The 14,980-nt window shown below is 40.2% G+C and overlaps 1 protein-coding gene across 1 annotated transcript in view; it reads left to right on the top strand.

Moving 5' to 3' along the window:
- The window catches only part of DNAH9 (dynein axonemal heavy chain 9), a 224,102-nt gene that overhangs the window by 30,687 nt on the left and 178,435 nt on the right, over nt 1-14,980 (top strand). Inside the window, 14 exon segments of the mRNA XM_032239026.1 lie at nt 232-351; nt 3,333-3,373; nt 3,376-3,458; nt 4,735-4,887; nt 6,307-6,432; nt 9,193-9,306; nt 9,308-9,433; nt 9,792-9,927; nt 9,930-9,951; nt 10,864-10,986; nt 10,988-11,018; nt 11,385-11,394; nt 11,397-11,488; nt 13,010-13,167. Coding sequence (XP_032094917.1) covers nt 232-351; nt 3,333-3,373; nt 3,376-3,458; nt 4,735-4,887; nt 6,307-6,432; nt 9,193-9,306; nt 9,308-9,433; nt 9,792-9,927; nt 9,930-9,951; nt 10,864-10,986; nt 10,988-11,018; nt 11,385-11,394; nt 11,397-11,488; nt 13,010-13,167 — 1,335 coding nt within the window.

Raw genomic sequence — 14,980 nt, 5'->3', positions numbered from 1 at the left:
TTGCTTATCTTGTAATTCCAGACTATAATTTATGGTGTTTTCTGTAGCTATAAGTCTGAGGTGGCTGGGTTATGTTTGGAGAGGAATTCCTCATCTTGATTTGCATCCTGTGCATATTGGGATAAGGCACTGCTCAAAAGATTTGAATGTGTAATAATAAAAAAATAGCTTTGAGAGACAGGCGCAAGAAATCGGTAAGACTCATGTCTTCTCACTTATAGGATTCCAAACGTTTGAGGGAATTGATGTTGACTTTAAAGAAATGGCTTATGATGCGGAGAAAACCCCAAATGTAATAGAGGCAACTAAGAAGCCACCGCTATATGAGCAACTAGAAAATATTCAAAACAGGTGCGTTGAGATACATATACCTGAATTGTGTGCTCCCCTATTTCTAGGTAGGTAAGGATGGTCCTATTTGTAGTTTCCTTTTCTGAGTGATAAATCTGTCTTTAAGGTAACTTTTCAGTCACTTGAATTGTTCTTTTTATAATATGAGCAGAGTAATTATGTTCTTCAGTTGCAAACAGAGGTATAGGCCTGTGGCTGTGGGCATTGAAATGCCCCGAATGAGCAGGCCAGAGCTAAGATTCCAACATTTTTGATTTGATTTTGATTTGATTTTTATTTGATTTTACCTTATTTGTATGCCGCCCTTTTCCCTGAAGGGACTCAGGGCGGCTCACAATTCAAAAGGGAGTGGGGAGACGACAACAATAAACAATACAGCATATTAAAAAAGAAAAAAACACAACAATCACACCATTCGAGTGGGGCTATAATCTTAGCCCCAGGCCAGCCGGGACAGCCAGATCTTTACAGCAGCGCGGAAGGATTGGAGGGTGGTGAGGGTCCGAATCTCCACGGGGAGTTCGTTCCAAGGGACGGAGGCAGCCACCGAGAAGGCCCTCCTCTGGGTAGTTGCCAGTTTGCACTGGCTAGAAGATGGGATTCGGAGGAGGCCTAATCGATGCGATCGAATCGGTCTGGTGGAGGTGATTGGCAGTAGGCGGTCTCTCAAGTACCCAGGCCCACTACCATGTAGGGCTTTATAGGTGATAAGTAGCACCTTGAAGCGCACCCGGAGATCCACAGGTAGCCAGCGCAGCTCGCGGAGGATAGGTGTTAAGTGGGTGAACCGGAGGTGCACCCACTATCGCTCGTGCGGTCCGCGTTCTGGACTAGCTGGAGTCGCCAAATGCTCTTCAAGGGCAGCCCCATGTAGAGCACATTGCAATATTCCAGCCTAGAGGTCACAAGGGCACGAGTGACTGTTGTGAGGGCCTCCGGTTCAGGTAGGGACGCAACTGGTTGTACCAGGCGAACCTGGGCAATGCCCCCCTGGTCACAGCTGACAAATGATGTTCGAAGGTCAGCTGTGGGTCCAGGAGGACTCCCAAGTTGCGAACCCTGTCTGAGGGCGTATAATTTGACCCCCCAGCCTGAGAGATGGAGTACTTGGCCAATTCTTGGGAGGGAAACACAACAGCCACTCGGTCTTTTCTGGATTGAGAACAAGCTTGTTGACCCCCATCCAGTCTTTAACAGCAGCCAGCCCCTGGCTCATCACATCCATCGCTTTGTTGAGTTGGCACGGGCGGACAGATACAATTGAGTATCGTCCGCATATTGATGGTACTTTATCCGTGCCGTCGAATGATCTCATCCAGCGGTTTCATGTAGATGTTGAAAAGAAGGGGGGACAGGACCGAACCCTGAGGCACCCCACACGTTAGGGGCCTAGGGGTCGATCTCTGCTCCCCAACTAACACCGACTGCGACCTGTCCGAGAGGTAAGAGGAGAACCACTGTAAGACAGCGCCTCCCACCCCCACCTCCCGCAGTCGTCGCAGAAGGATACCATGGTCGATGGTATCGAAAGCCACCGAGAGGTCAAGGAGCACTAGGATGGAGGCGTGGCCTCCATCCCTGGCTCTCCAGGATCATCGGTCAACGCGACCAAAGCGGTTTCTGTGCTGCAGCCAGGTCTGAAGCCACACTGGAACGGATCGAGATAGTTGGCTTCCTCCAAGGACCGCGGAGCTGAAAGGCCACCACCTTCTCAACAACCTTCCCCACAAAGGGGAGGTTGGAGACTGGACGGTAGTTATTTAAACAGCTGGATCAAGGATGGTTTCTTCAGGAGGGGTCTCACCACCGCCGTCTTTAAAGCGGGGGGAAGATCCCCTTCCGAAGTGAGGCGGTAACAACCGCCTGGATCCAGCCTCGTGTCACCTCCTGCTGTTTACAACCAGCCAGGAAGGGCCCGGGTCCAGCACACATGTGGAGGCCCCTACAGCTCTCCTGGCCTTGTCCACATCCTCAGGGGCAACCGCCTGAAACTCACTCCAGCGATGATTTTGTAAAGGACAGTATTTGTTTGTCTATTAGATTTAAATCCCACCTTTTTCTGTAGGAGCTCAAGGCATTGCTCCTTCCACCTATTTTTCACAACAATGTGGGGGAGATTGGGCTAAGGGAGAGTGACAGGCCAGTGTCACTTGGTCAGTATCTGTAATGGGGATAGACTGTCTCCAAGCTCTTAGTCCAACATCATTGTTATCTCTTCTTTATTATTATTCTCTGAACACAAAGAATAATCCCTTTTAATTAATTAATTTTCAACTTAAAGCACGATGGATATATAGATAGTCCTCACAGTTATGACCATAATGCAGCCTGCCCATCTATAACTCATACTGGTCATAAAAAGATTGGTCTTGTGAAAAGTGAGTTTATAACCATTTTAGTCCTGGTTGTTAAGCAAATCACGGTGTTAAGCCAAACAATGGTGCGCTATAAGTATGGTTTTGTTTAAAAACCACTTTTTCCCTTTAAAATGCCCCCCCCCTTGCAAAGCCAGCTTAAAATGTGGTCATGTGACTGCACTTCGGTTGCTCAGCAACTGGCCACATTTCTGGCCATTTGCAGCATCATATGATCTTGATGAGTGTGTGTGTGCACTGTCTTCAACGTGTTGTAAGTACTACCAGATAGGTTTGTTGGAACTTCAAATGATTGCTAAGTGACAATTGTAAGTCAGGCCCACCTGTGGTTCTTGTCTTGGCTTCCTTTTTCTTTGACTTTTGCACATACTTCTCCCAATGCAGACAAACCATTCAAAAGTAGTTGTTGAGTTGGAAAAAATAACAGAACCTTTGTTTTTAAAAGTGAAATATATTATCACATACCATAAAAACATTATTTCAATAAATGTGAATGCATTAAGGGTGCAATTGGATAAATGTGTATCAGCATGTCTAATTTACTTAGACTGCTGTATTTGCCTTTTATTCCATACAGTTATGCTATTTTGTGTTTGATTTTGTCAGATTGTCTTTGTGTGAAAAAGCTTTGGCTGAATATTTAGACACCAACGATTAGCCTTTCCTAGGTTTTACTTTATTTCCTCTGCTGATTTACTCGATATTCTTTCAAATGGCACCAATCCACAGCTGGTAAGTCACTTCCATTGTTTTCTCCAGTTATAAACATGGCATTTTGGGAAATATGCTGGAATCAGTTCCTCAACACTGGCTGTTTTTTTCATTTCTGTGACATTGTCCATAAATCTTCCCTTTCAAGGCATGTTGGATCTTTGAATCCCCACTAGATGGCAGCCTGTACATCTAGTATTTTTCTCTCTCTAAAACTCCATTAAGTCAACATTGGTTTGTAACAGGAGAGAGCAAAGAGGTGAAAAGTTTCCCTGTACAAACCATTGCAGATGAAGAATAGGTATGCCAAGCAAATAGCAGAATATCACATTTTGCTGTATATTTTGTACTGTGCCTGACTTTTCCAGTTGGCTATAGATATTGAGGTTTGCAAGACACATTGGAAAAGATCATTTGTAGTGGAGAAAAAATAGGGTGGAAATGAAGCCATTTATTTAAGCATTCGTACCCACCGATATCAGAAGTGCTTACATAGTGGTACCCAAGGGACAATAGCTTTTAATATCAGACAACTGTTGCCTTCAGGATCTAATTATTTTTGCATATATAAAAATAAAGGAGAGAAGAAGGAAGGTAGGATGGTCTTCAGTTGTGCCTTGGATTCACCAGAGCCTTTTCATATGATCCAGGTTTAAATGCATCAAAAGAAGAGAGTAACTCAGTGAAGAATAATGCCTTAAAAATAATGCCTTCTCTAGTAGAAGTGGGAACATTTTGAATTCTGTCTTTTATTCCTATCTAAATAAATGTGTTGTAAAATCAAAATAAATATTACGTATGGTGAAATATGGATAAATCTATCAGTTTTGCATTGTCGCCTTGGAGTTTTGTCTACTGATTCTTGGAGAGGATTAACTGTTCAATGATTCATCTTAGTGGCCCATATATTAAACTAGCAAAGCTTTAAGCGCAATTGAAATATTTAGTTGATGGCAAGTAGGAATGTTTATACACAATTTGTCATACGGAGGGAGAGATGCTTTCTACATAATATATTTTAAGATTGCAGGATTTGTTTTATAAGCTGTTAAATACCAATTATAGTTGAAGGGCGTTCTTTAAAATTTAGATCTCTGAAAATGAAAATTAACTAAGAAAACGAGTTGTAAACTGTAAGTTGTGTTTCTCTTTGATTCAAAGTCTGACAAGAGTAGTCTTAGTGAATATACCAGCAGGGGATGGAAGCTGATATTTCTTTAAGTCCTCATTTGGGCCTAATGTAGTTAAGTTCAGTGTTCCTTGAAATATGAGCAACCTGTCCTAATTCATTTTGTAGGTTCAGCGCCATCTCTCAAAACTTTTTGATAACATGGCCAAAATGAAGTTTGATGTGGATTCTGAGCAAAACCCAACCAAGCTGGGTTTAGGGATGTACAGTAAAGAGGAAGAGTATGTTGATTTTAGTGAGCCATGTGATTGCAGTGGGCAGGTAAGTAAGTGAGTGTCAAGAAACAAATTGCTTTTGGGAGAGAGTGAGAGAGCAGTAGGTTCCAGTAAGCCACCTGTGACAACTATTCGTGCAGCCTGGAAAACAAAGAGAAAGAAAAGAAATTGTGCTGGGTGGTCGGCATCCTTCTTTGTCAAGTAGGGCAGCCTTTCCAATATGCTATCTGAGTTGATTGTGATGTGAAGGACTGCCTTTTTATCACTAGGGCTGTATTTTTCTTCTCATTCATACTTTCCTATATCAGATCTTTAAAGATGTAGACATGCGCTGAGGCCAATATATTATAAAACCACATTTGGAGGTGCGGGAGGGGATAAAGCAAAGTTTAAATGCTTTAAATAATTATTTGCTTAAAAAATGACATTTCAAAGCAATGATCATATGGGCAACTTACAATACAATACAATAGCAGAGTTGGAAGGGACCTTGGAGGTCTTCTTGTCCAACCCCTTGCCTAGACAGGAAACCCTATACCGTTTCAGACAAATGGCTATCCAGCATCTTCTTAAAGACTTCCAGTGTTGGGGCATTCACAACTTCTGGAGGCAAGCTGTTCCAGTGATTAATTGTTCTAACTGTCAGGAAATTTCTCCTCAGTTCTAAGTTGCTTCTCTCCTTGATTAGTTTCCACCCATTGCTCTTATTCCTCCCTCAGGTACCTTGGAGAATAGTTTGACTTAAAACATCACACCACCAATGGTTACTTTGGAGTCTAGCTTTATCTTAATGGATCCTGAACAACTTAGAGAAGTTCAGTTTCCATCCTTGAGTTGGAGTCAAAAGCCACAGGAAGCTTCCTCACCGATTTTCACCTAGTGTACATATATGCTGCTCAGAATAGCATAGAATTATCCTTTCCATAAGATGTGGTGGAGTCTGAACAATTATGAGATTTTCTACAGAAAATGCTAATCAAGGAGAGGTGCCTGATCTATGGCTCGCAAAAGCCCTGGAAATGGACACTAGGCACCTCCAAAGATTGGTACTATGTTATAATATCATATGCAATGAGAGGAAATATTAAATACATGACTGGAGCATAATTATATTTACACTACTTAGTTTTAAAGAAATGGAAATTAAGTCAAATCTAATTTTTGTCCTGACCTCATTTGGAGCGTGGCCTCTGGAAAGATAAATTATTGCTCTCAGTTGGGAAAAACTTACACAATCCTGCTACCAAAAATAAAGAACTTCATATATATATACGAACTTCACAGCTACCTCTTCTCACCCCAACAAGGTTTGAGTATATGGAATTTGATAGCAAGAGGGCCAGTTTCAGGTGGTGCAACCCTCTGGATGTCTTCCAGGGAGGGTGTCCAGCAACATTCTTTGATATTTCAAGGGAAGGACTCATTGTAGATGGCTACTGACTTACTTTTCCACTTTCTTCTCTAGGTGGAGTGCTGGCTGAATTGTGTGTTGGATCGCATGCGGGCCACTGTAAGGCATGAGATGACAGAGGCTGTGGTGGCTTATGAGGAAAAGGCAAGGGAACAGTGGCTGTTTGACTATCCTGCCCAGGTATTGCTTTGCTTCTCTTTCTGGGGAACAATATGGAGAATCTTTTTTTTTTTTTAGCAATGATATTTGCTCCCATTTTCCCCAAGCAAGCAATTTCTAGTCCTGATGAATAGGACTGCTAGTTTTGGATTTCCCAGCCAGTTGCTTGCCGCGCTGGATTGAAAATGCCAGCTGCTTTAAGTCCAGCATATATGGAAGAGTGATGGAATAGACAGATACACTCTCTAATATGGAACATTTTTCATCTCTACTGCAGATGGTCAGTCTATCAGTCATAGTTTAAAGCCACTTTAGCTTCTCTTTGCAGATATTGAATCATTTTCCTCTAATTCTCAATGCCCTCCTCCCTTCCCTGGGACCACCATTGCTGAAATGGTGGCACATTGGGTTGCAGAAAAAAACAGACTGTATGGTAATACAAAATCTATAATTAATATTTCAGTGTTAAAATTCCTGAAACTCTTCTATCTATTCATTCATAAATACTATTTTAGCCTAGTAGGTTGTCATGTCCCCGTCGGAGCCTGATTCTGCGGGGGAAGATGAGCTGGAACTGGAGCTGACAGAGATTGAAGGGGAAGCTTTGTTGGCTTCAGAGGAAAATGAGGGAGCGGAAGGGCCCATCAGGCCAGGGCCTTTCAGGATTAGGACAGCTTGTAGGCAGGGAGGAACAGGGGCAGGAGGACCAAGATAGGTGAACATGAGAGACAGAGCTCAGGTGATGAGCAAGGGCCACCCCCTCCTGATCCGCGAGCACAGAGAGTGGAGAGAAGGCAAGAACAGTGCAGACTCAGCAGACTACTTGGGAGAAGAGGGCCCCACCCTTCTTCACAAGGCACATCTGGGGAATGAGACTTACGGAGACTCTGTGGGGAGAGGCATTTGTTGGGAACGAACACTGTACACCTGAAGTGTTGAGTGCTGACATTTGAACTTTCAAAGAGTCCTTGCATATTTCTGGCTTTCTGGGCTAATTACCTGGATCCTTTGCTTTCTGAACTCCCTTGATTTGCCCTGCTGGATTTATTGCTGCGCAACCATGTGTACACCGCACTGGGCTGGACTATTTGCAGCCAGAGGCTGCTTGAGGTGTGTGTGGGTGTTGTCATCACTTTGCTCTGGGATTTGCCAGAAATGTGGGATTGTTTGGGGAAATTTGAAGCAAAAAAGGGGTGGTTTGAACTGCCAGCTGCCTGTATTATCTCTGTGCCATGCCCGGGTCATCACAGTAGATGATGTAGTCAAATCTAGTTTATGACCCCTATTCCTTCCAGATGTTAAGGGCAAGCCTGAACAAAAGATTGTCCGTCCCTTCTCTAGACCTCAGTAGGTTTGTTGGTTAAGAGAAGATATTTTAAATAAATATGTCCTTACTATTTACCATGATTTTTTTAACCGTAACATTTTGAGCCAAAAACAGCAAGCATGTCATGCCTTATGACAACATAGGAACCCAGCAGGTATCTTGCTTGTCCCTGGTTATGCATGGGAGTTCAGAGATTAAGAACAACCTAAAGGGTCATTGTCAAGGGTAGTGCTGTGAAAATAATGGGAAATGAAGTTTCTATTACAGGGCCAACAGCCTTGCTTTTGTGTTAAGTCAGTAGGGGGAAAAAGCCAGCGCCAAACCCTGAAAAAAAACAAAAACCGAAGGCCACCAGTAAAAGTTTAACTGTTAAATGTTTAACCTTTTTGCTCCCTCTAAAACATTGTTTCCACTTTAATAGCTCTTGAGCCAGATCAGGGCTACAAGAATCAGGCTGCCAATGACTAAAGATTATCAATGGCTTTACAGCTCAGAAGTTTTGCTTTGCTTTAAAAAGAAAAGCCATTTCCTCCAAGCATCTAATAAATAAGGGCTCGGGGAAAATGGTTTTCTTTTTATAATATACTGGGCAAAGGTTGCTTTCTAGTCTAAACTTGATTTAGATACCAGACACTGAACAAACGTCTGGTTGATTTATTTTTCATTTTTTAAAGAAATAGTGCGGATATTTCAGAGCTTTTCCATAGCTATCTGCATAAGTCCGCAGCGCGAGCTTTTCTATCTGTTCGTGTTTAAAACTAATTTTGCCCTCCTAATGGTTTATTTCACACTTATAACATCCTGCTTCTATCCCATGACATTTACAGACATTGAGCTCTACATTTCATGCTTCCTTTGAGCTTTTTACTGGCTTCTCATAGATTACCTAAAGTAGGTGGAAGCAAGAATATCTTTAAGATCAGAAATATTTAATCTCAGCTTTTAGATTATTCCCTGACTATTTAGTCTTTATGTGAATGTAAAACTGGCCTGTCATGGTCTTTGACTTGATCTGCATCCTTTATAGATTATTTTTATTGATGAGTTGCCACAGCTTCCTTTTAATATTTCCCATAAAGTTAGGAAAAACAATTATGATTCAAAAAGGGATAAAAATTGCTGGAACAAATACATGGATCCCAACCTGAACCAGAAATTCCTAAATCCTGCTTATACAGCTATAACATCTCCGCATTTACAGTGCAATACATGCATAAAACACTCTTACCAGTTGATAAATTCCATGTGGCTTTTGGGGGGGAATTGACCACGAGTAATAACTTGTGGGCCTCTGCAGATATTCTTTTTAAGTATACTTTTTGCTTCATGATAGATTTCCCATTTTACTTTTCTGTAAATGAAAATACCTCTATGCACACACACAGAAATCGGTCCAGTAGCACATCAGTTGCTAGTGACTTTGCGAAGGAGGTTGAGTTGATTTCTTTTCCAAGGTGGCACTGACCTGTACACAAATCTGGTGGACCACAGAGGTTGGGATTGCCTTTGCTAGGCTGGAAGAAGGCTATGAAAATGCCATGAAGGACTGTTACAAGAAACAGGTGACCACAGCTCAACACCCTGATCACAATGCTCATTGGACACCTCTCGAAGGGTGACAGGCAGAAGATCATGACCATCTGTACCATTGATGTGCACGCTCGGGATGTGGTGGCGAAGATGGTTGCCCAAAAGGTTTGTCCTGCAACACGAGGAACACTACTAACGCTTTTGCCAGTTATTGTCGTGGGATAATTGTACAGTACTTCTCGCTTTGCTAAAGTTGGGCTCTGCAAACAAAAATGACAAGTTAGTAAAGTAGCAATGGATTATTTTGAAGGGATATTTTCACTGATCTGGATCTTAAATGCATGCAGGTTTCAGGATCTGTTTCTCTCCTTTAAAAATGACTATTCTAGGAGAGCTTATGTAATTTAAATGTAGAGTAGGAGAGAAGTACTGGGAGTAGTAGAAAATGTTAAAGTTAGGAATTATATCTGAGTTTAGGCTGAATCTTTTGTTTCACGTTATTCATTGTTTTTTGCACTTAAAGGTGGACAATGCACAGGTCTTTCTTTGGCTATCCCAACTCCGACACAGGTGGGCAGAAGAAGAGAAGCACTGTTACGCAAATATTTGTGATGCCCAGTTCCTGTATTCTTATGAATACCTTGGGAACACTCCACGGCTAGTATCACTCCTTTAACAGACAGGTAAGGGTCTATATGACTTCATGGAGAGAAAACATTGATAAATGCCATGAAGTGTGGATGGTTGTTTTAGAATTTTTTATTTGGGGGGGGGTATTTTTGCTAAAACAAGTAGTTTCCAATAGGAAGTTGTGCTTGTAAGGAGATTCAATTCAGATCCAGCTGCTGACTTTCTTAAAAACATTTCCTCTTCATGGACCGGAAAAAGAACTGCAGAAAGATATGAACAGAATGTGAGGATTTATGTTCCCAGTGCAACGCTTTAAATAAGCTGCCTATGCTTTATCGAATGGTCATTGTTGACATTTATCAATGACTGGAAGCCCTTATAGCCGTTTGGTGTAAGACTTTTGTGATTTGTATTTTTGATGGTTAGAAAGTATATGTTATAGAAAGAAGGGAATGATGTTGAAATCATGGAGCAAGTAGTTTGATTAGAATTTATGTACAGTGTAACTGCTAAGAGGAAGTTATTGGAAGCCTCATATATGTGCGTGTTCATTTCATGTTTTATGTTTTTATTCTATTTTTCTTTATCTCTTTCCTCTTTGCTTTTTTATTCAATAAGATATTTAAATCTTTTAATACAATATTTTTGTTTTTTTTTAAAAGGGTCCTTTTTTATAACTTCACAGTGTTTCTGAATTTGCCTACCTCATCAGAAAGAAGCCAATTCACTTTGTTTCTACATGGTTACAAAGGAAGTAGACTGGTTTGCTTGATGTTATTCCAGCATTCTAATCCATTCAAATCCATCTCCTCTTTACAAAATTCTATGGAGTTTTACTTTATTTCTACCTAAAATTATAAAGGAGTCATTGGTTGGTTATCAGTAAAAATTGAAGTAGATCAAAGTCTGCAACCAAGTTTATTCATTTCTGTTTCTATTCTTTCCTTCCTCTTTGTACCTGGAAGATGTTATATCACTCTCACACAATCATTGCATCTAACGATGAGTGGGGCACCTGCAGGGCCAGCTGGTACCGGGAAAACAGAGACCACCAAAGACCTTGGCCGAGCTCTTGGCATCATGGTATATGTTCAACTGTTCCGAGCAAATGGACTATAAGGTAATGGCTGAAAAATGATTGACACAGTAGGTGACTTCTCTAAAGGTTAATACAAAAATGATCTAATTCTTCTATTGTATCCATATAAAAAATAATTAATACTTTTTTTGAATTGGTAACTCTGTGCATGGAGGGGACCAGAAAAAAATCCTTGAGAGAAATACCTCCCCCTATGTAATGAAAATATACACTTGAGAAACACATATGATTCATATTTGTCAATGCCACTTCCATGTTCCGTTCCATCTTGTGTAATCAGTGTCTAGCGAACCTCCTAAATTGTTTATGAAGTTGGAAATGGATTACATGCTCTCCACTAAACAGATTCTATGGGTAATTTCACTACCATCTTTCTCTCTCTTGCAGTCTTGTGGGAACATTATAAAGGTCTTTCTCAGACGGGGGCATGGGGCTGTTTTGATGAGTTTAACAGAATCTCCGTTGAGGTTCTCTCGGTTGTGGCTGTACAGGTAGGTAAAACATACTGTATCACCTAAATGCAATTAAAAAAAATAGGGGAGCAGGACAGTTGCAGGATTCTGGTCCAATGGAGTATCCCATTTGACCATGTTGATCACTCATCTGGGTATAGGTTCCAATGTAAATGATTTCTAAATCAGTGTTTTTCAACCACCTGTGCCGTGGCACCCTAGTGTGCCGTGACATAGTGTAAGGTGTGCCTGGGAAAATTACTTTATATATAGTCATATAGGACAGAGTTACATTTTTTTAACCTTTTCTAATGGTTGGTGTGCCTCGTGATTTTTTTCATGAAAAAAGTGTGCCTTTGCACAAAAAAGGTTGAAAAACACTGTTCTAAATGACCCACCCCTATAGGGTTAATATTCATATCTCTGTGTGAGGTTTCTTAGTCATGCTAGCTGTATTTCTTCCCTGATAGAAATCAGTATTGGAATTTACTGCTTTGCTTGCTCTAAGGAAATTGTCACACTCCTTCAAACATTCTATTCTTGGGAACTCATTTCTGGATTGCTGGAGTTTCCTGTTTTAAATTAAACATCTATAGAAAAATTGCCAGTTCTGGAGGACGATGATAACAATTACACTTACTTCTTGAAATTTGTGAAATGCTCGAGAAATTTCTTCCACATTTTTAACCTTTTGAAATGAGGAGCTCAAGATGCAAAGAGTCACAGAACTTTATAATATGTGGCCAAAAATCTACTCAGAATTTATCTTTAATGATTAATGGATAGATTATTCAGTAATTATAACTATTAAGCAGCTTGACACAAAGTTGCTATAATAATCTTGATAATATATAGCTCTACTATTTTTGAATTAGGAGTATCTTTGCAAAGTTATAATTAGAATTAATTTTCCTGAAGGACACCTGTCTTTGCTTTTTCATCCTAATAACTCTGAAATTGTAACAGGTTTTATGGGACAGTAGGTAATATTAAGGGTGAAATAACTTGGTAAAAATATGCAAATGCTATCTGATTTTAGAATGTTATTGCTTTCATCTAGTTTATTCTTCTTATTCAGAGCTTGATTAAAAATGTGTAGAAATGAAAGGAACTGTCTTTTTCTTAAGGCTTTAATAACAGGAGGTATTCAAGAGATACCATCTCTAAAATAAATCCTTTGCTACAAGATATGTTAAGGTTCAGGCATTGAATAGTTTAAGGAAACTTTTAGCTTATATCTGTTATGTTTAATTTTATGCTTTAATGATAGATATATAATTAAAAATGAAAAACAGGATTGAAAAATTCCTCAACTTTAATTATTCTTAATGTATTATTCAAGTTACAGCCTATCAAATGATTTTAAATGCAAAATAAAAAAAAAGTTCTTATCTGTTTTGGGAAGATAATGGCCAATTCATGTCTGTCCCAGCATTAGCTTATAAGCAGGTAGCTCAATCAAATAAAATCTATAGAACCATTATTTCTCTTTTTCTAAAATATTGATATACTTTGTTAAATCAGCTAAGCTTGCTAACAACTATCTTCTCTTACTGTCAGGTGAAAAGCATACAGGATGCTATAAGAGACAAAAAACAGAACTTTAATTTCCTTGGAGAAGACATTAAATTAGTTCCTTCTGTCGGTATATTCATAACCATGAACCCGGGCTACGCAGGACGTACGGAACTGCCAGAGAATTTGAAGGCTCTTTTTAGGTGAGTCAGTGCCCTAATTTTGTGAAATTTATAGTTGTGGTTTATTAAAAGTATTTACCTCATTCCTCACAGCAACATTTGGTAGAACTTAGTTCAGCGTAATTTAGTGTAGTGTAGTTTAATTGTTTTAATGGACAAAGACCAAAAACAAATGTAGCAGAAAACAGCAAAACACATTATAAATAGCCAAAATGCTTACAGAAAATGTTTTAAGGTTTCCAGAATTGCTAAACAATTGAGCGTGTAATAGTGATGGCAATTGCTATAAATTTAGTGTTCTTCTGGAACTATCTTGTGACCTGTCAGCTAAAAGAAGGGCAGGCACTATCTCCTCAGAGTCTGTACGAGTGGAGTGTTATGACACTGAATTGACACACAGTATAAAGGGGACAGTGTGGAAACACAGGAAATATTGGTTCTGTTTCTTCAAGTGAGTAGGGGAGATTCTGTCCTGTGCACAGATGTGTTAAATCTTTTCTCTGGCAGCAAAGATGGCCATAAATTCTAACAGGCACAAATAAAGAATGGACAGAGAATGGGAAAAGAATATTTGCTAGTTATGTAGCATGGGACAGTGACCTCCAAAGCAAATCCAATTGTACAATTTTGGGGTTTTGCTTAGGTTATCCCGCCTTGAGTTATTTGATGATTAAGAGAACCTGGTGATCAAATAAAATCAAATACATAGGACACTTTGTTCCAATCCTGACCAACCTCTTTCAAGATAAAGCAGTTAGGCAACAGATTGATACCAACTGCACCCAAAGGACTATCTGACATTTTTCTGCTTTGCCCTGAAAGAAAGCAGAATTCCCAGGATCCTTCCTTGACCTGTGTGATTCAAAACCTTTATAGATGACTAAAAAGTGAAATGCAAAGAAGGCTTGCTAAATCTGCAGAAATTGAAAACAAAAACCAGAGTTCAAAAATATCTCAATGGGCTTGAACATTGTGTCATATCCAATGGCATGATGTTCACTGGTGACAGTTGTAAAAATCCTGTATCTGTTAAAAAAAAACACCAAATGCACAGGGTCAGATTTGGGGGACCTTGCCTTGGAAACATGATACAGGAATCTGAGTGATTGTAAGCAAGTTGGATGTGGATAAATAAGGGAGCAGTGTGATTTAGCAGTAGAAAAAAGCCTATTCAGTCACTTCCTTCATAGAGGGACTCTGCTCAGTGTACAATAAAGTATTAAAATAGTATATAAAATTTAAAATGTAGAGAGAGGTAAGAAAGTTAAAATTAACTAAAAGCTGAAAGGAAGGCTTTCAGGGCATTAACCAGACTGCCTCACTCCCAGCTGTGTCCAATCACTAATCTTTAGAGGTGGCCGTACAATTTGGTTGGAGAAGTCCATAAAATACATAGTTTTCCTTCCCCACATCTCTCATGGAGAAACATTGGGATGGTCTGCAATACTGAGAGCAAGGAGGCAATGATTGCAATGAAGATAGGAAACCAGATCCAACTCCTGTTCCTTTTCATTATACTGGAACCATTCATCATTCATGTACTGGAGGTCCTTGATGTTGTCACCTACAACCAATTATAGCAAACTGCTTCAACAATGTCCAGTGCAGAGGTGGTATTCAGCAATTTCTGAGCAATTCTGGAGAACCAGTAGTTTTTGAGTAGTTCAGAGAACCAGTAAATACCACCTCTGACTGGCCTCTGACTGGCTCTGCCCCCATCTATTCGCTGCTCCTGAGTCCCAGCTGGTCAAGAGGAAATGGGGATTTTGAAGTATCCTTCCCCTGGAGTGGGGTGGGAATGGAGATTTTACAGTATCCTTCCCCTGCCATGCCC

This window comes from Thamnophis elegans, chromosome 2 (assembly GCF_009769535.1).
Source record: "Thamnophis elegans isolate rThaEle1 chromosome 2, rThaEle1.pri, whole genome shotgun sequence".
NCBI classification, from domain to species: domain Eukaryota; kingdom Metazoa; phylum Chordata; class Lepidosauria; order Squamata; family Colubridae; genus Thamnophis; species Thamnophis elegans.
Note: the sequence above shows the minus strand (reverse complement) of the source record. Positions and strands in the feature narration are given on the sequence as shown.